This window comes from Mytilus galloprovincialis, chromosome 3 (genome assembly GCF_965363235.1).
Source record: "Mytilus galloprovincialis chromosome 3, xbMytGall1.hap1.1, whole genome shotgun sequence".
Classification (NCBI taxonomy): Eukaryota; Metazoa; Mollusca; class Bivalvia; order Mytilida; family Mytilidae; genus Mytilus; species Mytilus galloprovincialis.
In genome coordinates this window covers 36,659,230-36,682,841 of record NC_134840.1, presented here as the reverse complement: position 1 = coordinate 36,682,841, position 23,612 = coordinate 36,659,230, and the positions used below count along the sequence as shown (strand labels likewise).

Below are 23,612 nucleotides of genomic sequence, written 5' to 3'. Positions count from 1 at the left end.
ATCAAAGACATATTTACATAAGTTAACATACACTAAACGAAAAAAAAATTTATCTATGACACAATGGAAATACAAAAATCATTAAAAATAAGGGCTGAATTAATAAAGGCACATTGTTGAAGGCCGTATGGTGACCTATAGTTGTTATTGTCTGTGTCATTTTGGTCTCAATCATACCACATCTTCTTTTTTATACATTATAAATATAGAGCGGAAATATTATTTACAAAATAAATAATTTTGGTGTGCATAGTACGAGAACAGAAATAAAAATGTCTAAACACTTATCAAACCTGATATATATAAAAATAGTGAGCCGAGATATAGTAAGAAAACTATACTTGACTTTATTTTAAATCCCTACACCCTACACCCATTTAAAATATGACTTATTTTTAAAATTATATAAAACCTTTTAAATAAATAATTTAAAAAAAAATGTTGCCGTTTTGGATAAGAACGGAGATAAATTCGTTATCGTCTGCTTCAAGGTGTACTTGGGTACTTAGGATTGTTGAAAGATACATAAATAATGATATAACTTATAATGTTAGTATCCTAGATATTCTCTATCATATGGTAACAAGTAAATAAAATGTTTAACATAAAAAAATAAACAATAATGAAAAAAATTGTGTCATGACTTTGAAATTTGGCTATATATTTTTTGTTTTGAATTTTCTTCAGAGTTTGGTATTTTTTTTTTCCTTTTGATTGCCATATACTTATGCATATTTTTAAAATATATTCTGTTTGTCCGATTCCCTTTTCATCCTTTTATCCCTCATCAGAATACTCATACCTACCAAATTGACATATACACACCTAAATATATTAAAAGCTATTTATTTGTTACATTAGGATATTATAGCAAAGCCAAGTCCGTCTTCGTTCAGCTTGGAATGAGGATGTTTTAAATTATTTCTATAGTTATCGCCGTTAACTGAAGATAAATCACATAACTCAAGTACTAAATAATGAGCTGAATACACCAATTGTGAGATTTTCAACAACAACTACCGTTTTTTTTATGATATCAATTCGTTAAATAATCAATGATTCATTGACACTGTCAGATGTTTTACAGAGGAATAAGTACCTAAAATATATCTGATATAACATCAATATCTGACATTTTCAAGATAGAGTTGTTCCACTTTCATACAAATAACTGTATACTATTATTATCGACAGAAGATACGATATGCCGGTTCCAAGTCAAGAATATGACAGTTACTTTCCGTTCGTTTGATGTGTTTGAGCTTTTGGTTTTGTCATTTTAGAAAGGACTTTCTATTTTGATATTCCCATGGGGATCGGTATTTTTGTTGCTTTACCATTTTGTTCCCTAATTGTATTGATTGTCCTTTTTTACGTTGTTTGTCCTTTGGTCCTATCTTATGGTCTTTGTATTCTGGCTTGCTCGTTATGCCCGTACCTGTTGTTACATTATAGACTTAATAAATTCAGTTTTTATTCAGAAATTAAGAACGATTTCGAGCTTGTCAACTTTAATTTGAACAAAACATCTGTCATTTCCTTAAGACTCACCTGTAGTTGTCTTGTCTTGTTAACTATGTGTGTCTTTCAATTAATTGGACTTTGATAAGATTAGATTGTATGGCAGGTAATAGCAACTAAACGGTATGCCAGAATTTTTATTGTGTTTCACAATTCTATTGCAGGTTGTCGTTGTACTGGATCTGGTGATGTCCATTATTACGATTTCAATAATATCAAATCGGATATCCAAGGAATATGTCAATACACGTTTTCTAGGTCCACGGAGGAATTTCCATACGAAAAGTGTAAATGGAACGTTGAAGTCAAAAATGAACGAAGAGGAACAAAAACTTCGGTTTCTTACACAAAAATGGCGGATGTTACAATATGTGGTGAAAAAATTAGAATCATGAAAGATGGTGTATTCATGGTTGGTATTTGTTATTAATAACTTCTTTTAGCTTTGGTATATTCTATACTTAAATGTACAAGAAGATTTCGTTTGTAGTTTAGTAGTTTAGTCTAGATTCCATCCTATTGTATTAAAATTATACTTTTGTATATCGAATCAGTAACTAAATCGGTCACCATTGTTTAACTATCCTTTTAAAGCAGTACACGCCTAGAACATACACAACTTATCTCGTTAAGTGAATATTTTATTGATTTGCAAGTCAATAATACACCAGCAAAGTACTTGAGCTTATTTTTACCTATGTATTTTTGTCTTCGTCAATCGCTAAATATTGCTACTTTTGTAGTCATTTATCAACTACTTAATCAAGTGATGACTCTTAAAAAAGTCAAAGTATTTTACCCTCTAACTAGTTTTCATTGGTACATCAAATAGCAACTTATTTTACACAGTGATAATTACATTATATAAATTCATAGAAATCCGGAACTCTGATTTGAGGAAACCTATTTTGATGCGTTCTAACTTAAAGTTTTTTGTCCTTATTAAATTTAATATTCATGACTGCACGTAATATCATTCACCAAAATTCATGTGGGATATTCAAACTTGTGTCAAAACGTGAATAAAGAAAATATTAATCTTACGATGCAATTAAAGGAGTCCTTTCCAAAATAAGTATTCTTTATAAATGATATGTAAATCAGGATTTAAGAGTACAATCTGGCTAAACTTTAATGGCGTTTCTAAGATAAATTGTATAGACTCTGGAATCAAAGGAAATCGTGCATAAAAACCAGTAACCAATCAAAAGCGAAAGTTCTATTTAATACTTATGTTGGCAGGAGTGCAATAATTGAATTTCAAAAGTTTCAATATTAACTTTGATTATACATTGTGTTATAGTTTTTAAATTTCCAAGGTTTTAACTGATGTTGTTATGCATCTAATGTAGCTGTGCTCCCTATTACAAACATCATTAAGAAAGAGAGAGAATTTTTTGGTGATATAATACCCGAAAGCAAACAGAGAATATCTCGTTTCTCTTGTCTATTCATATTTTGTGTTTAAAAATCATTGTTTTACGTTACTAGGTGTTCTTTAATTAATTGTTTTACAATATAGATAAAATGTCTCATTATGTGGTAATAGATTTTTTTATTTTTACAAATTCAATCTATTTAGGTGGATAACTTGGAAGTTTCATCATTAGCGTACACCATCGAAAATTGTGGAATAAACATTCGAAAAGAAACTAGAGAACTAGAAATATATTCAGAAGAATGTGACATACGTGTTATATGGGATGGGAAGTCAAGAATAGAACTAGATGTCCCTAAAAACTACTCACAGTACGCAGAAGGCATATGTGGTGATTGTACAGACGGTAACCGGTTTATGCTAAGAAACGGAACAGACATTTCAACTGTACCAAAAAGGCAAAGAGATGTTCTATGGGGACAAGAATGGGAAGTGATTGATGATTCCGGAGAAGAACTTGAAGAGTAAGCAAATGTTGTGCTATTTTTGTAGGATATTCATATTTTGTAAAGATTGTATTTCCTGTAAGAGAATGGAATATTCCTCAACTGATAAGTGATTATAGTTCCTTAGTTTTCTTGGTAGTGTAGTTTTATGTCTGAAATACCATTTCTTATTAAAAGCACCTTTCCTTCTGTAAAAGTGCTAATTTTTAATTGATACCAATACCGTATTACTTTGAGAAGTCGAAGAATGTGTCTACACATTCCAACATTTAATACTAAGAGTTGAACAATCGATTGAATGAACTACATCTAACAACTGATTATGGGCTCCTATACATTTACTTTATCTAAATAACATGCGAAAAATGAAAGTTACAAGATTGAAAAATTAATTTGCTCCGTGAGAATCTTGCATTAAACTCTGGTTTTCTATTCAAACAGTATCATTCAAAATCTTAGACACATTATAAATCCCCAAGCTCAGTTTGAAAAATAAGATATTGTCTTCAGACCACCGTTTTAATATCACGAAAAAACTAGTTCAGAAAGTTATGAACTGCAAAAATGATCAACAGGACAAATTCTTGTCGAAATTGTTGGACTTCCCCTATTGGAGCTATTGATTTTAATGAACGATTTTTACCTATTTTATAATGCTTTTCATCTTGGTAAATAAACACATGAAATATAAAAAAAAATATCTCTAAGACAAGATCTACAAATAAATTGACTGTTCAAAATCGTCAGTTGACTCGTTATTGCCATTCTTGCTCCTTTAATGACAATTTTTACCATTTATTATTTTGCGTTTTTGCCTGTCATCTTGAAAACTATAAAAGGTAGATGGACAATGTATATAAAAAAAAAATAGTATTCGGGTCTGTGATTCATGATAAACCTCACTGTATATATCTGATAAGTTGGAAACAAAGTACAATGCAAGAAGGGAACAAAGAAACTTGCGAAGAAAATTAATACGTAACAGATACTTGGCTCTTCTTTTGGAATACAGTTTTCCCTGTGAAACTGAAATATTCGAATCATAGGAATGGACAATAATTGATGTTACTATTATATGTGAAGTGAGTTCCTTATGTTGTATTCATTAGTATAATTATAATTTGTTTAATAATTTTTAAAGGAAGCATCTTATCAATTTATCAGGAATTATTACAAATGTCTTTTTCTTATTTATTGAACTTAGAATAGATATGTAGTAGGATAAGATAGTCTTCAAATTATAAATGCCTTTTTGGTGGTTAAAATATTGTCATTTCAAGCATTATGAAATTTTTAAGGCAATCTTTCTATGTAAACTTCTATGTTATTTCGTCTCTGGTATGGAGTTTTTACATTGACAATTATATCACGTGTTCTATTTCTATACTTTTAAGATGTCCTGTATCACTGCCTGTAAAAGAATGTACTGAAGAACAGAACAAATTTTTAGCAAGTGATACATATTGTGGAAAAATAAATCCAGATCGACAAGAAGGGGTGACACCATTTACTGCTTGTTTAAAAAGCGATGCAAAAATGGCAAAGGAGCTGTTTGATGCTTGCATTGTAGATGTTTGTATGAACTTAGGAGGTCCATATGAAAATGAGGCACTTTGTCTTGCAATAGATGCAGTGGCACAGAATTGTAGGAAAAATGACTTTAAATATGATGAGTGGCGAAAACCAGACTTTTGTCGTAAGTACTACTATAACTTCAATATTAAAATCCTTTAAAAATACAGTGTAAATGTTGACAAAAGTTTCTACGTATAAGATATACAAAATGGCTATTTTATTTGGTTGTATATTCTTATCTGTCAACGATTTGTCCAAATAAAGATAGGGATAAAGCACTCACACTACAATTGTTGACTTCTTTTCTCCGAATGTGATCTACCATATAAGACTAATCACTGGGTCTGTACTAACATGAGCAAACCACGTCCAGACGGGTTCCAAGTGTGCAGCAGGATATAAATATTCCCAATACCAAACAGAAGGATAGAAGAACTTTTTAAGATAATGCCGTTTTCCTGTTTATTTTTTTCTTAATAAAATATTCAATGCATAATAATCATTTATCATTGGTATATCTATTTTATATGATTAAATATTTGTAGCAATGACGTGTGATGAACATTCAACATACAAGTTCAGCTCAAAGTGTCCAGCAACATGTGAAAACAAAAACCCAACTGATGAAGATTGTGATTTACCAGCTGTTGAAGGCTGCGTATGTGACGAAGGTTATTATCTAGATGACAAGAAATGTGTCCTGGAAAGTCAGTGTGGATGTATTGCTGATGATAATGAGTACTATAAGGTAGTTATATTCCTCTTTGACAATGCTTCAGTTTATTTTCTTTTAAAAAGGATTATCTATATGAGAATACATTGGTATGTTTGTATGTGTATTATGTATTACCATATATCAATTACCAGTTTAATCCACTTAGATCATACATATTAAAGTTCAGAAATTGGGTCTGTATATAGTATATATGCTTTTTTACCATTTGAGAAATCAAAAAGACTTAGTGTTTTCATTTTTGCTCCAAACCAAAAACGAATTGACGCAAATCTACACGAACCAATTATATTTACATTGTTCAATTCGAATTTCTTCAGTCAATTGTCATATATATGTCAGTAGGTTACTCTTTTAAGTTATTGTTTAGGCACACTACGTCATACTGATTGTGAACATAAGACAAAAATGAAGACATAATTCATTTAATACGTACATATTTCTCTTCTCAATCTCTCTATTTCTTTCTAAATTAAAACATTCTAATATTACAGAATTAATGTGTATGCAAATGTTGAAATATCAGCTGTAATTCACCATATCAAATCGCTTAACGTCTTTCGTTACAAAAAGTAAAATAACAAAAATACAGAACTCCGAGGACGATACAAGCAACTATTTATTAATCTGTAAAATATTCTTATTTATTTATTTCATATGTCGAAAAGTAAGAATACTATTTATATATTTAAGCACAATCTACAATAACCCATTTAAGTTTCCTTTGTAAATCTACAAAAGTATCCTATAACTTTATTACTTTCTAACAAACTAAATAAGGCTTTTAGTTTTTATGATGCAATACTACCAAATCTATCAGCGGTTTAAACTGTTTTGGATAAAAATATCCACTTGAAAAAACACAATAGGGATTAGAAGATTAAACTTCTAAATTCAAAATCTACCTTGCAGTTTATGGATTTTCTATCTTAAACCAAAAATTGATTATAAGGACAAATGTGATCACAAAAACACCCTAAATCTGAAGAATCTTTTTAGAACTTTACAAAGTAAAATATAATGTGAACAAGAACAGGCTACTCTTACACTATTTCTTGACTGCATTTTTTCTGTACCAAATCCGTTCCGTAAATAGCTAAACACAAGCGGAAGATAACAAAGTAATATTTAAAGCTCTCATTAGTCGAAGAAAGGGCAAAAATGACAGTGGTATAAAAATTAAATAACACAAAAATAGCGATGTCCGAGGAAATTTTAAAACGGTAAGTCACTAATCAACTGGTTAAATCAAACGTTTAACCCGATCAAACGAATGAATAACAACTGACATATTCATGACTTCGTACAGGCATTTTTATAGATTTCAAGTAAAATTTCTAAGAAACAACCTGATGACACTTGAGATGAAACTTGTATTCATAATTTGTATGCCCCAAATACGATAGTAGAGGGGCATTATGTGTTCTGTTCTGTTCGTCCGTTCGTCTGTCAAAACGTCTGTCAAAACGTCTGTCCGTTCGTTCGTCCGTCCGTTCGTCCGTCCGTTCTTCAGGCTTCAGGTTAAAGTTTTTGGTCAAGGTAGTTTTTGATGAAGTTGAAGTCTGATCAGCTTTAAACTTAGTACACATGTTACCCATGATATGATTTTTCTAATTTTAATGCCAAAATAAAGCTTTGACCCCAATTGCACGGCCCACTGAACATAGAAAATGATAGTGCAAAGTTCAGGTTAAAGTTTTTGGTCAAGGTAGTTTTTGATGAAGTTGAAGTCCAATCAACTTGAAACTTAGTACACATGTTCCCTATAATAAAATCTTTGCTAAATTAAATGCCAAATTACAGTTTTGACCCCAATTGCACGGTCCACTAAACATGGAAAATGACAGTGCGAGTGGGGCATCTGTTTACTATGGACACATTCTTGTTTTTACCATAGGTTAATGCTATAAGATGTTTTACTGTAGATTGGTGCTATTAGACGGGAAGACGACTGCACACTTGAGGAAGAGTGTACGGCTGGTGGCGAGATGAAAACAGTTTGGAAAAATGATGGATGTCATGAGAATGGATGGTGTGTTGTCAAAAAGGGCAAATATGAATGTGAATGCAAACCTAATTATCTTGGAGATGGGCGTGAAAAGTGTGACGGTAAAGCTGTTTATAAACTTCTAAGAATCTATTATTGTTACACTTAATACAAATCAGGATATAAAGATCTATAAAAACTAAGGGAATATCATGAACTCAAATCAAGGAATCGAGGAAACAATTAACTTTGATTTTATGTAATTATTCATTGACAATGACAGTAAATCAAAAATGTTTTTTTGTTTTTTAAATCAAACTATACATAACTGACAAGGCTTAACCCTAATGTGAAATAATCCTTCAATGATAGTGTGGGTATTAATGTGGGGGTTATTTTAATAATTTTTTCAGAAGCATTAAAAAGAAGCCGGCTCTTAGTTTCCCAAGCATTGAAAATATGAAAAAGAAGATGTGGTATGATTGCCAATGAGACAACTATCCACATAAGACCAAAATGACACAGACATTAACAACTATAGGTCACCGTACGGCCTTCAACAATGAGCAAAGCCCATACCGCACAGTGAACTATAAAAGGCCCCGATAAGACAATGTAAAACAATTCAAACGAGAAAACTAACGGCCTTATCTATGTAAAAAAATGAACGAAAATCAAATATGTAACACATAAACAAACGACAACCACTGAATTACAGGCTCCTGACTTGGGACAGGCACATACATAAATAATGTGGCGGGGTTAAACATGTTAGCGGGATCCCAACCCTCCCCCTAACCAGGGACAGTGGTATAACAGTACAACATAAGAACGAAATATAAAAATCAGTTGAAAAAGGATTAACTCATCAGATGGACAAAAATACAAGTGGACGTGGCCCGGTACTTATACATCCCGACACAAAAAGACACAATGAACAGATCTGAGAGTACTCGCAGTTATCTGACAGCTAGTTCAAAGCCACTAACAACTAATAAAAAAATCATGCAACTAAGACTAAACTATCAATCCGTACACATCCAACATCCAATGGATTTAGTGTAAAGACGTCATAAACAGCCAGAGAAAAACATGACCTTGTGCAATGCCAAGTTACAGGTATCGACAGATTGTAGATCCATGAATATGTATATACATATAACATACTAGGAATATTTAGTTAGCTTTTAATTTACTGATAGCAAAATCAATATTTGTACCAATAAAAACCATATTCAATTATCTTATTACAGTGTTGAATAGGTAACCTTTTAGAATAAGTTTATTTAAAGGAGCGACAAATTACATGGATCATTTCTAAATTTCAAGGCACGGTTAACAACATTTCTGTAAAAATGAGGATGTGCTATCCCGTTTGAAATAAGTTTTCTACAGGTACAACCAAACTTCAAAACCAAATCTTTATATCTATGGAAAAATTTAGAAAAGGTTTTAAGTAATTTATGGTAACGATATCCCTGGTTTAATAATTTACCAGTAATACATATGTTGCGTTCGCAAAAGTCCACAAATAAAAAAATATCTACTTTGATTTCATTTTATTTGGAAAACTGTGATACTAATCTTAACGTCATTAAATGTATATATTATAGTTAATAAATTTAGTTTGTATTTTTTTAAAAGATTTTTGTTCTTTCTGAAAATTCAGTCATTTTCAATTATTTTGCTTATAGTCAAGCAAGTCTGTTCAGTTACTTTCCAGTAAATAAAATACATGTGAATTACAACTGCTGAAATGACCTCGTAGACACCAATCACACGTTCATTTTATAGTAATCAATTCAGAGCAGATGTTATGTCTAAAAATAAAATGGCATACACTTGAAAAATTCATCTATGAATTACTGCTAAATCTCTCTTTATTGATGTTTTAATTTCCGCTTCAATTCAGCTCTTATTATGAATGATATTATATGAATATGGTTTTAGAAAATAGTTATTCCTTTATACAAAAGCGAAAACAAATATGTAAAATAGTAATATATCTTGACAGCTCAAAACTTATATATCTTTTTATTTTTCCATTTTAATAGAAATTCCAGCTTCTTGTATAAAGAATGAGGAAGTTCTTGTAAAGTCAAGACGTTGTAAACGCCATAGAAGAAACAGAAGGATTGTGGTATGCAAAATTCAGAGTGCTGAAAAAATTATAAATGTTAACTTGGATCCATCTTCCAAAGACCCGGAAAAAATAAAGGCAAAAAAAGGCAAGGGAAGAGGAAAGAACAAAGGAAGAAAGGAAAAAGCTCAAAAGAAACGTCAACAGAAGAAAGGGAGAAGAAATCGTCGTAACAAATGTAGATTCATCAGAAAGAGAGGAAACAGGTTTTTGATTAGAGGAAACTGTAGACGGGCCATATTTCAAGTCACATATTTATCAAAAGGTAAGTCTTAATCATTACTGTGTAATATACAACTTATGATTATAATACTATTTTCTACATTAGATATGAAGGGAGTCTCGTGTTATTTTTTCGACTTTTTTAAGAATTCTAAATCTAGATTTTATTTACTCTCGACAAAAAATCTTTCTTTTTTTTTATTATTTCGTTACTTAGAAAATTATTATATGATGAATGATAAAGCTTATCATAATTTGACTTTTTTCAACCAAAAATATTCATAGTAATGTGATTTTCTTTTTTCAAGTTTTTAATTAAAACAGAATGTAGTTATTTCTTTTACTTCTGCATATTTCAATTTATATTGGTACAAAAAATGGCATACAGTCAAACTATACAATATACTAGATAATTGTCGACAGTGAATTATATTGTCACTTCCCTAATTAGTATATCGCATCAAGTGTAATCTGTAATATATTCTAGGACCATTTCTACGAGATCTTTTTCAAGATGCGATATAATTGCCGATGAGACAACTCTCCACAAGATACCAAATGTTACAGAAATAAACAGCTATATGTCTCTGTACGGCCTTCCAAACGTACAAAAAAACTGAAAGAAAAACAAATATGTAACACAGTAACAAACGACAACAAATGAATTGCAGGTTCCTGAATTGGAACCAGCATATACATACATAATGTGGCGGAGTTAAATGTTTATTTATGTTCTACAACTGTTTTAATTATCGGCCTTGTGATGTGTTTTTTAAGTGATTTTCTATTGACTGATTCATGACGAACCTTTTTTGATATGACAATAAAAAAAGAAATACTATTTTTAATTATTAAGCTTCTCGTGTGTTTGTACATCTACGATCTTTGTATCGCCTTGAAGAATACGGATTAATAATAAAAAAAAAGAATACGGAAAATATCAATCTAAGTATACTGTTTCCGATTGCCACGTCGGCAGTACGGCTGTCAGAAAAGTATTATTATCATGCCAGTAAAAGGAAATAATATTTGGTGCAAGGTTGTATGAGAATAAACACATTTAATAGAGATAATTTGGCTCTCTGCCACTTTAGTCATGCATGGTATATCCACTTTTGCTTAGTTTAAATGTTAAAGTTTCGATGAAGTCTGATTTAGTTGAAAACCAATAGTTATTTCAACAATAATTGGTATGCAGCCGTATTTATATTTTCACGTTTCATTTCCATAGAGATAATTTGACACAGTATCTTCGTCATAGTTTATCGACTTTCGCATTGTTTACATGTTAAAATTATGATTTGGTGTATTTAAGACAAACCGCTAAAGGTAAGTTAATACTTTTTGGAACGCAGTTATCAAAAAAAAATAGTCCCATCTGATTTACATGGCGATTGTGTGACTCCATCCCATCCGTCAAAGTTTATTGACTTTGGCACTGTTTAAGTGATATTACGTCAGTGTAATATGAAACTCTTACTGCAATCTCAAAGGTACTTGGTATGTAGTTGTTTTAGTATTTCTTCATTCCTTGTCTCTTAAAATAGTACGTCTCTGCCCAACATAATGTTCTTTGGTTTTGAATTCTTTGAATAGTTTACCTGTTTAGTTAAGTCTTAATGGCTATGACTAGTCAATGTTATTTGATAAACAGTTATACTGCGTTGACATTTCCCGTTTACAGCGATGTTATTTGAATCTGACGTGATGTCCTGTATAGTTGACATGCGAAAGTATTTCCATTGGAAAATCAATATTTACTTTGTACTATCAAACCTACATAAACGGCCGATATACTTCTGTTTATAATTCTTTTCGGTGTACCTTGTGAATTTATTTCCTAATAAGTGTTTCGGAATCATTTAATACTAATTAGTTGTATTCATATATTCTTGTTATGTTTTTAACCATTTAAAAGTAAAGCATATTCATTACTTTAGGGTTAATATATTTCTGCAGAAAATGGATATACAATATATACAATAAACTGAGTATATAATTCTTATGATAGGTTATTTTCTTAACTTTTGTACTATGGAAAAAGTAACATTGCAAAATTGCCGATGCAGGTATTTTCCTATGTAGAAAATGGTTTGTTAAACATGGTTTCAAAACTTGCTAAATTTCTAAAGAAAAAGCAAAGGAGATGTTTTTAAAGTAATTGATAACGAAGACCGCAAACAAACAATACAAAATAAATAAATAGCTCTAGAAATAAACTCATCATAGATACCAAGATTAAAATTCAAACATACTAATTTTTTTAATTGTATATACTAAATATCAGCTGGAACATAAACTAGTTGTTGAATGCTATCAATGTTCTAACCTTTATTCCTATGACAATTCTAACCTAAATCTATGTTTTATTTTTATTCAGGCAGAAACTGTGCAAATGATTGTGGTGAAAATGCCATCTTTACAAATGGTAGATGTAAATGTCCAAGAGGTTACACTGGTGATCCAAGGAAAAAGTGTTCAAGTATGTAAGCCTAAACTTGTTTGGTCATTAAGTTGGTTTTTTTTTATATCTAACAACATGATCATTCTTCTTATTCCTCTATTTATGATTGTGAAAAGTTATAATCGTTCATTTAATAGTATAGCATTGCATTTACTTTTATATGAAAATTGGTTAGATAAAATACAAAAACACACTTTATATTTTTTATTCAACCAAATGTCATTTGAGGTAGTACATGTTGAACTATGAAAACTGCTCATTAATGATACCTTTGCTATAAGTACTCGGCAAAGAGATGATTAGGGAAAGAGTCATAAAATAAAACGCATTACGTTGTAAAGCATACAACATGAATCTTGATACTAAATTTCAGGGGGCTCTAAATTATAGATTCTAAGAAAAAATTGGTATGAATTTCATACAAGGACAATTTGTGTATAATATTTATATTTTAGGTAAACAAGAAGTTAATGAGCCAAAAATTTAAAATTCTATCATCATCACATTTATCCTATTGCATCGTTTCTTGGAAGGTTTGATTTGTAGAAATTGAGAAAAACAAATACGAAAATTTTGTTGTAGAAACGAACGAAAACAGGAATAAAACAGAACTATTTTAAGCAAATCATACTTCATAGTTATTTAAAATTATTCATCCTTTGCAATGAACATGTCAATTAGTTCTTGATAATGGTAATTACAATTTTATTTAATGTACTTAAATAGTTTTATTTACACCATTTTTCAGAACTATGTACCTGTATATCATCGGGAGATCCTCACACCAGGACATATGACTCTGCCGTTGTTCATCACATGGGTGTATGTAAATATATTTTGTCAGCGCTGGAAGATATCACAAATCCATGTGCCTTCATAGTTGAAACTACAACAGAAAAACGTAACGATAGACCTGTTGCATATAACAAGAGAGTAGATTTTACAATTGGGGATGGTGTATATAGCATTCTAAAGGGTGGTGAGGTTTTGGTAAGTTTGATATCAATATTGTTTATAACTAATTTGATTTAGAGCATGAAAAAATGAATGATGACAAATAGCAATATACATTTAAAAATATTTTTATTAAATGAAACTGTTATGGAATCAACAATTCTTTCATCGACATGATTTCAAAAATGTATCAAGAAATATCAACTATATAAGTGCTTAAGTGTTGACATGAATTTAAAAAAAGTGTTTTCCCTTAAAACTCCGTTGATAAATTAATAAATGTTAAACTAATGATACAACTCCCTCATGCAAAGTTGACTTTGATAAGTTTGGTTATATCTTTATGTCTTATTTAGTCATAGTTTCTTGTGTTTTCATATCTTATACATTCATTGCCTTTGATTTTTGGGTTCTGAACGTTCTTAAAGAATGTTAATTCAGAAAAAGCGCTCCGACCGCACATTAAAATACCCCTTTCCTCATAATGCACAGTCAGCAATAAAAGGCCGAAATGAAAATGTGAAACAATTCAAACGAAAACAATAACGGCATAATTTATGTACAAATAATGAACGAAAAACAAATATGTAACACAGCAACAAACGACAAACATTGAATTACAGGCACCTGACTTGAGACAGGAACAAACAGAATGTAGCAGAATTAAGTATGATAGAGGGTGCTCAACCCTTCTCTAACCTGAGACAACGGTACAACTGTACAACATAAGAACAAACGGACCTGGCAGGGTACTTGTACATTCAAACAACAAAAAGCCTCTTAGATCTGATAGTACTCGCGTTACTTTCAGCCTGTTCAGATCCAATAACAACTTATTAAAAACATCGGCAATCTAAGACTATATTATCAATCAGTACACATCCAACATTCAATAGATGTAATGCTAAGACTTCAAAAACAGTGAAAAACAGTGAAAAAGTAACATTGTGCAATGCCACGATACTTGTATCAACAGATTGTAGATCCATAAATGTGCATATGTATATAAAAATTATAGTTAGTATGCTATTAATTTATTGGTAATAAAATCAATAATAATACCAATTAAAAAATAACTGAGTTGAACTAGAAGTAGCCTTTTCGAAAAAGTTTACCAGAAACGTATCTTAATGTCCGGTCACGGTAAACAACATTCTCGAAAAAATTAAGGATGTACTATCCCGTTTGAAATAAGTTTTCTACAGGTACAACCAAACTTCAAAACCAAGTTCTTATATCTATGCAAGAATTTAGTAAAGGTTTTAAGTAATTTGTGGTGAGAAAATCCCGGACTCATTAGCTTACCGTAATGATGTTCATTAAAATCCAACACTCCAGGATAGACACAGGCATAGCAAACTCGTTGTGATAAATAAACACCGTAAGATTGTGCAAATGGAAAATCACTATAAACATTGGAAATTTAGTCGTAAATTTTAGCACAGAGTTTCCCGTGTAAAACTCATCAAGATAATGGTAAGTGTTGTTGAATTTATCAATTAATTCAATTTAGACGTGTCTTTAATGGCTTTGGTCATAACTGGCTGTTTTAATTGTGTAATGTAATCCTGTAAATCCCTTTCTGTATTTTTGGTGTTTTATTGTGTTGCTGTTATTATGTGTAATATAAATTAAAATAAACTTGTTTTTGGCAGTAATAAAATTTCATTCAACAGATTAATGGAAAGTCAGTAAGTGGACCTCAAAACTTTGAAGAACAGAATATAGAAGTAACAAGAGAAGCAAGATCTATTCATATTCGACACACACAATGCGAAATTGATGTCAGTTTTGACGGTAGACATAAAGTGATGATTCAAGCTCCATTTAATGCATACAGTGGTCAGTTCATTGGGCTTTGTGGTAACTGCAATAGTAATAAAAATGATGATTATTATGACCGTGATGGAAATCTTAACAAACCACGTAAACTTCACTATCGTATTGGAAAAAGTTGGGAGTCACCTGGTCAAAGGTAGGCAATGTATATTTATCAAAATTATGACATTGGAAAAAGTTAATGAGGAATAATAACAATTTCCAACGTCATTTGATCGGTATTTGTCTCGTTAGAAATCATACAACGTTTTCTTATTTTTGTCTTGCCTTTTTTATAAATTGATTTCGTCAATGTACACCTTGATTAAGGAAGCTGGCTTGTCACGTTTTGGATTTTTGTCAGATTTTCGGAATCCTTTGGTTTTATCCATTTAAATGCCTTGAAAAAATTTGCCCGGTGACCCCATTTTTCTTTTTGTAAATCTTTTACATGTATAATAATAAGCCATCTGTAAAAGCCTTATAAAATTTTAATTACTTTTTAACAGTTTTTGAGAACTTCAACCTGTCAATGATAAAGCTATGAAAAGTCAAGAGAGAATATTTTCCCGCCAAATTTGAATGGCTAATATCTCAAAAACAAGCATGGTGACCTATTTATATTTTTTGCTCTTTGGATACCTTTATTTATTCCCTATTAATATAAACTAGTGTTTTGGAAAGTTAATTTCTTTAAAACTGAGAAGCGAACTCCCTAAAGGAAACAGAAAATATTGAAATTACATCAGCAAAAGCACTGAATGAATTAATACCAGAAAACCACACACATAATCAAATAAAAGCAAATATCTAAAGGTAAATCAAATTCTACAGCAATTTTCCAAACAAAAGAACCTTAACACATTATAGTTGACGCTAATGGTGTGTCTTCTGAAGTTGTAATAGGGTAAATCTAAATACATGTTTGATTTTCCCGTTCGTGTTGCTATGTGTTAAAAAAAATAGAAAGGCTTTTTCAGAACATAAAAATAAAAAAGGTGAACAGATATTCCGTCTCATTAATCGGAAACCGACTAGCCATGCTATCCGAGAAATAATTGTGCAAAATTACAATAAACACTACACAAAACACAACAACAAAACCTCAAGGTGGAGCAACACAAACTCCATATCAAATGAAAGAATATCTCATTTATGGGGCCTTTATAGCTTGCTGTTTAGTGTTAGCCAAAGCTCTGTATTGAAGACTGTACTTTACATATAATTGTTTACTTTTCAAATTGTGACTTGGATTAAGAGTTGTCTCATTGGCACTAATACCATATCTACTTATATCTATATATTTTAACAACAAGTACAAAATATTTTATATAGCAAAGAGTGGCCCTTTATTTTGCCGCTGAATATAAAGAAATAAATAAACAAATATGTCCTTAATTCCTTGTACAACATACATTAATATGACACTATGAAATAATAATCTTCATAAATAATAGATTATGATCAATGTAAATAAGCGTCATATCTTAGTTGACAAAGTAGAACATATGTGATTGAAAATCTTATGCATGTCAAGTTTCAATAGGAACCATTTTAGTCACACAACTGAACGATTTAAACAAATGTTTCCATTGGTAAATTGATATATGTATAGTAAGAAACAGTTAACAACATTCAGTAAGAATGTACAAGTTTTTAGATATATATTGCAGTTGTCCAAGTGAAACTCCTCTTGTCGATTGTACTGACAAAGCGACAAGTGAAGCCAAGAAAACAAGCAGGTGTGGACTCCTTGATTCACAAAATGGCTTATTCAAAGAAGCTTTCAAAGCGGGAATTGATCTGTCAGGATTTTATTCAAGCTGTGTATTTGATGTTTGCGAAAATCCTGACACATCTTTACACTGTCCAATATTGGAGGAAGCCGTTTTCTTTGGAAGCCAGAACGGAGTTAGAATTGATCTGTCGGAGTGGAGAGACGTTACTAGTTGTCGTAAGTATGGCTTACCAGTCAATGTTATTTTAAAATGTGTTTTGTTTCCTTTATTCTTTTCTTGGTAACACTTTCAAATATTAAATATTTCAGATGTTTTGAATTGTCGCATAAGATTCCAGATAAAGTCAATGAGAAAATGAGAAACCACCGGTCTTTTAAACATTCGAGATCGTTTTCCTTAACCTAAATTGTTGTTAAGACACTTTATTAAATCTGACAACTCATTCCATATCTCTCTTTCTCTGAATTTCCAGCATTTTACTTTTTTTATTAATTCTTTTGGTATATTCAAAATGCACTACTACGGTTTCGTAAACCTACTTATTTCATTAAATTTCCCGCAGAACAATAACTTTATTTAATTTACTTTTTTTATTGTAGCTTTGAAATGTGCTGAAACATTTGTGGAATCTGACAGTGTAACCTGTATTTCAAGTTGTATGAATACACAAGCAGATAAGAGTTCCGACTGTACAACAGCTCCATATAAAGGTTGCACATGTGAATCTGGAAAAGTTGATAAAGATGACCGCTGTATTCCTGAAAGTGAATGTGTTCCCACCTGTTCAGTGTCGGATGATAAAACAATAATTCAAGTCGAGGTATGTATCTCAGTATATAAACAAAACGGTCACAATTAACCCATACAAACAAAAAACATGTATGTTTTTACAAAACTCTCTCAGTAACAAAAACATCATCTATTATTATTCCTTTGTAAATAATTCACAGATGTTTGCTGTAGATTTTTTTTTTTTAACTTGCCTCAAAAGTTTAAGTGATGAAGTTGGTCCACTCACACCTAAAATTAGGACAATGTGTGTTAGCCAATGTTATCTTACTCAGTCATTCTTGGGTTTTTTTGGGTTTTTTTTTATCCGTCCATAAAGGTTTCTAACCTGCATGAATTATTAATACTATTTCAATCTTTGGGAAGTAACAGAGATGAAAGATATACATTACCGATAGGGCAATACAAAATTATAAATATATGTTTGTTATCAAAGGATCTTGTGTTGTAGATAAAACGAGAGCAATTGGAACTTTAAAAAAAAGTTTAATTTCTATAAAGGTAAAGCACTAAAATATAACACTATAAAAGTTGTATTCCTTACTTGGTACAGGCATCTTCTTCTGAAGAAAATGGTGTAATCAACTTAGTTGTATAGCTTGCTCAAACTCTTGCTTATTTGACACGAGAATAAAATTGCATTATATTGACAACAATGTTTAAACTAAACAAACATACATATTGGATACAATTGTCAAAAAATTGGGAACATATTGTGTCGAAATTTAATAATAATCATTACGGGTCTGACGAATGGTAGTTGTACATGACTGTCCTTCAAACTATCATTTATACAACAACAAAATTCCAATGGGGACTAACTGTGCACCACTTATTGCGGACCTGTTTTTGTATTGCTATGAGTTACAATGTATGACAATAATCAGCAAAGACCCATCGAAACAACATCTGATACACAAATTTAATAATACTTTTAGATATGTGGATGATATTTTAGCTCTCAATAATGACGACTCCACTATGTATACTAAAGAAATTTATCCTGTTGAACTTACTTTAAATAAAGCTAATACTAACAATGACCACTGCCCTTTTCTCGATCTTGCTATATATATCATTGACGGAAAGCTTAAACCCATATTTCGACTATTTATGTATTGTGTCTGTTTAGTTAACGCATCAATGTAAATATAACGGAATTTGATGAGACTGTCATCAAAGTGAGAGGGTTAGCGCTATAAAACCAGGTTTAATCCACTATTTTCTACATTTGAAAATGCCTGTACCAAGTCAGGAATATGACAGTTCTTGTCCATTCGTTTTTTATGCGTTTTGTTATTTGAAATTGCCATGTGATTAGGGACTTTTCAAATTGATTTTCGTCTAAGTTCAGTATTTTTGTGATTTTACTTCTTAATACTAAAATTTATGATAAAAGAGATGACTTCTCATTTCCTATCGTTAATTATCCATTTTTAGATGATGACGTTCCCTTGTCACCATCTTACGGTGTTTATATATCTCAACTTGTACGATTCGCTCGTGTATGTAACAATGTTTTAGATTTTAACGAGAGAAATTTATGTATTACTGAAAAATTATTACACCAGGGTTTTCGATATCTCAAACTAGTTAAAACATTTACTAAATGTTATCATCGGTATAAGGACATCATTCGTAAATATAGCTCAACATGCAGACTTCTTATACGTTCAGGTATTTCACATCCAATATTTTTACTGTTTTATAAAGCACAAAAATGTCAGTATTCACCTCAGAAGCTAACAAAACCTTTAAATAGACTTATTAGAAAGGGATATAGTTACGATACTGGTGTCAGGTCATTAAAGATTGCATATTTTGGCGTTAATATTGATTCACTTAAAACTGAGAAGCGAACTCCCTAAAGGAAACAGAAAATATTGAAATTACATCAGCAAAAGCACTGAATGAATTAATACCAGAAAACCACACACATAATCAAATAAAAGCAAATATCTAAAGGTAAATCAAATTCTACAGCAATTTTCCAAACAAAAGAACCTTAACACATTATAGTTGACGCTAATGGTGTGTCTTCTGAAGTTGTAATAGGGTAAATCTAAATATAGGGTCTTTGCATCGGAACTAAACACATGTATTATTAATAAACCAGTTGTTGGCATGACACGGGTTATGTTCTTCTCATATATGTTATGATGGTATGATACTTAACCCTTCACTGGGAGGATTGTGCCTGATATTCATATGATGAATACATAATTTTTCAATCAGTTTAATTGAAGTCCGGAGATGGCATGTCAGTTAACTGCTAGTAGTCTGATGTTATTTATGTATTATTGTCATTTTGTTTATTTTCTTTGGTTACATTTTCTGACATCAGACTCAGACTTCTCTTGAACTGAATTTTAATGTTTGTATTGTTTTGCGTTTACTTTTCTGCATTGGCTAGAGGTATAGGGGGAGGGTTGAAATCTCACAAACATGTTTAACCCCGCCGCATTTTTGCGCCTGTCCCAAGTCAGGAGCCTCTGGCCTTTGTTAGTCTTGTATTATTTTAACTTTTAGTTTCTTGTGTACAATTTGGAGTTTAGTATGGTAATCATTATCACTGAACCAGTATATATTTGTTTAGGGGCCAGCTGAACGACGCCTCCGGGTGCGAGAATTTTTCGTTGCATTGAAGACCTGTTGGTGACCTTCTGCTGTTGTCTGCTCTATGGTCGGGTTGTTGTTTCGTTGGCACATGCCCCATTTCCATTCTCAATTTTAACAAACGAGCACATGATATTATAAGTTACATAGTGTATAAGTGACCTAATACGGTATATATGGGGTCAGTAAATTCCATATGGGATGAGAGCGAAGCTAGTCACTAGTACACTATGAAACGAATTTATCTTACCGACTATCCCAAAGTGTTAAATTTGGACTAGTGACCTATGAAAATGAATAAGTCGTCAATACTGTTAGCATTAAGAAATTACTTCCATTGATCCTACAAAAACAGATGCCTGCAATAACAACTTGTTGGGTTTAATGTGTTTTGTGATTTTTTTTCAATCTTAATCATCAATTTCTTTGTTTATTGGAACCTTTAAGATTTTTTCTCAATAGCGATTTGTTTTTATAAAGGGACGTAACACCACTACTAACCGTTTATGAAATAAGCCCCGCCTCCCTTCTAACCTAATATGGAATATAAAGGGACGTAACACAACTACTAACCGTGTATGAAATAAGCCCCGCCTCCCTACTTACCTAATATGAAATATACACGGTCTCCACGGGGGCGCTTTTAACCAATCATATTCCTAGAAATGTATAGGAGGTAAGATAATATTCAATGCATCGTTTTTGAAGTTTAATATACATGACAATACTACTATCAAATTTTGAGAAATTTGTGATAAAACTTTCCTTATTCTAACAGGTTGGCCAAACATTCCCAACGAAATCTGAATGTGGCTCTTACTATAGCTGCGTAGATGTCGAAGGAAAACCTACCGTAAAAAATATTGTGGATGCTAAATGCCCTGGAGATAATAAGGAGTGTAAAACCATTGATGGTTCAAGAGTTTGCGAGTGTTTAGATAGATTTGAAAGCGATCCTGGATCTCTCAATTGTAAACGTATGTTCTTAAATAACAGTATTTTGTATTTGATTTCCACTTTATTTTCTTGCATTTAATGTCCTCTGTTATTTTATGTTTCGTTTCGTTGCAACAGACTGTAACATGCAGATATCATTTAAATTTTTAAAATTAAATTTCCTAACATTTCAAAGGTCAATAACCTTATAAACACCATTGTTGGTTTGATGGTCTGTCAAGTTTAAAGGTTAGAGAGCTTTTATAATGAATGGTTTACAAGTTTGGTGTTGTCTTATGGTAATATTAGAGTCAATTACCTATCTTCTATAACGTAAAATCCTAATAACTTAATATAATTTATTAACATATTTTGTAAGATCGACACGTCAGGTGTCGAATGTACAGCAGTATTTGTTTATCTTTCCGGAGCACCCCATCACCGCTGATTTCTGTGGTGTTTGTGTCTCACAGTCTCGATTTTCTTTGTTATCTTGTTAACATAAAGAAACAAGTATAATAAGTCATTCAGGTAGTAATAAATTTCATGATTAGCTGATCGATCACAACTGACTTGAGAGTCGATTACCCTGATAACTACATTATAAAAAGATGTGGTATGATTGCCATTGAGACAACTCTCCACAAGAAACCAAATGACACAGAAAATAAGAACTAAAGGTCATTGATGTTTGTCTTTTTCTTAACTCAAATACTGTCATATTTTTTTCAGAAAATTCACCTCCAGTAGAAGAAGAACCAAGAAGTATGTATTTTGATATAAATTGAAGTTACGCGATGTTATTATATGACCATTTAAAAATATGATACTTAATAATACCTCAAACAGAAAAAAGATTTTATTTCAAAATTGATCTTAATTTCAAACGAGATAAACATAGACATAATTTGTTTCATATATAATTCCGGCTTAAACATGGACGAAAGATACCAGAGCGACAGTCAAACTCAAAACTTAATTTGTCATCTTACAAAACGTACAAAAGTTCAATCTTGTAAATTATTCTGCACGAATTTCTATTATCTAGTTAATGTTTCAAATTTTAAACATGTCTTTGAAGTAAGCAACAACTAGATCTACAAAACCATAAATGGAAACAAGAGTTACATACAACAACCAATTACAACAGCTGAATTACACAATCTAATGTTTTGAGACTAGGCATAATAAATGGAACGCTGATGAAGTTTTTGAGTTCCCTATACCTCCTTCTAATACAAAAAAGGGTGATACCGAACATTAAAAGAAAAAAAAACTATAAAATTGTGTTTAAGATTACAATAGCTAAAAACATTTATAAGGTATTAAAGACTCATATCTTGTTTTGTTAAGTAATTACAAATTTTTCATTCTGATTTGCTAGAGCAATAAATTCATCACGTTGGTAACAAAAATGTGAATTATCTGCATTCACTTAAAAGTTACAAATATGTTTTCACAATGTTTCTAGTAGATATTTGTCAAACTGAAAATTATGTTCCTCTATTTATTAATATCCCTTTTTATATCAGATGAACATCTTTCTATATGAATGCTTTTTACTCCATGATTTTTTTCTTGCGTTATAATGAATTTGTTACCTTTAAATACTGATACCAGACAACTGTTTACAAGATTTTAAATTACAAAGACACACGCCTTTGAAGGTTACAACAAAAGGCCAGGGCATGAACAAATGTTAAACAATTCAAACCAGAAAACTACAGGATTTTATTCGTACATCGTTCATACCTGTTTTAGACGTGCAGTATAGATAACTAAATAAGCATACATTTAAGCCCAAACTAGCAGTAAGATAAACAGATTCCGTTTTCATAAAATTGCGTTTCGTGTATTGTCAACCCTTTTGCCTGTAAGATTATAACAAAATAAATTTCTTTAACAAATATTTTCAGATCAGTGCTTCAGATGCAACAAAACAATAAGTAACCCCGCATTATCAAAGCGGCAAAGACACAGACGTTCACCATAGAATTTCTAATTTCATTTACTACTGATTTGTTTGTGGTTTAAATATTTGACTTTAAATATTTCTGTCAATCTTTATCACATCTTTTCAAATCTTCAAAATTGTAAAGATTAGATGGGAATTTGTCTATTGTTCAAGACTATTTTTTGACTTTAAGATGCCTTTTAGATGTATGAGTTTTTTTTAAGCTGGTTCACCAATATTAAATTTCCATTCAAGATATTCGTTTTGTATTTCTCTTATT

General features: G+C 31.1%; 1 protein-coding gene across 1 annotated transcript in view; it reads left to right on the top strand.

Annotated features, from left to right (window-relative positions):
* Nucleotides 1-23,612, top strand: part of LOC143067842 (uncharacterized) — a 97,929-nt gene that overhangs the window by 35,270 nt on the left and 39,047 nt on the right. Inside the window, exons 22-34 of the mRNA XM_076241423.1 lie at nt 1,686-1,933; nt 3,104-3,423; nt 4,800-5,101; nt 5,526-5,728; nt 7,639-7,822; nt 9,755-10,105; nt 12,443-12,544; nt 13,275-13,516; nt 15,157-15,455; nt 16,972-17,252; nt 17,637-17,857; nt 21,221-21,419; nt 22,111-22,143. Coding sequence (XP_076097538.1) covers nt 1,686-1,933; nt 3,104-3,423; nt 4,800-5,101; nt 5,526-5,728; nt 7,639-7,822; nt 9,755-10,105; nt 12,443-12,544; nt 13,275-13,516; nt 15,157-15,455; nt 16,972-17,252; nt 17,637-17,857; nt 21,221-21,419; nt 22,111-22,143 — 2,985 coding nt within the window. The remainder of the gene's footprint in view (nt 1-1,685; nt 1,934-3,103; nt 3,424-4,799; nt 5,102-5,525; nt 5,729-7,638; nt 7,823-9,754; nt 10,106-12,442; nt 12,545-13,274; nt 13,517-15,156; nt 15,456-16,971; nt 17,253-17,636; nt 17,858-21,220; nt 21,420-22,110; nt 22,144-23,612) is intronic.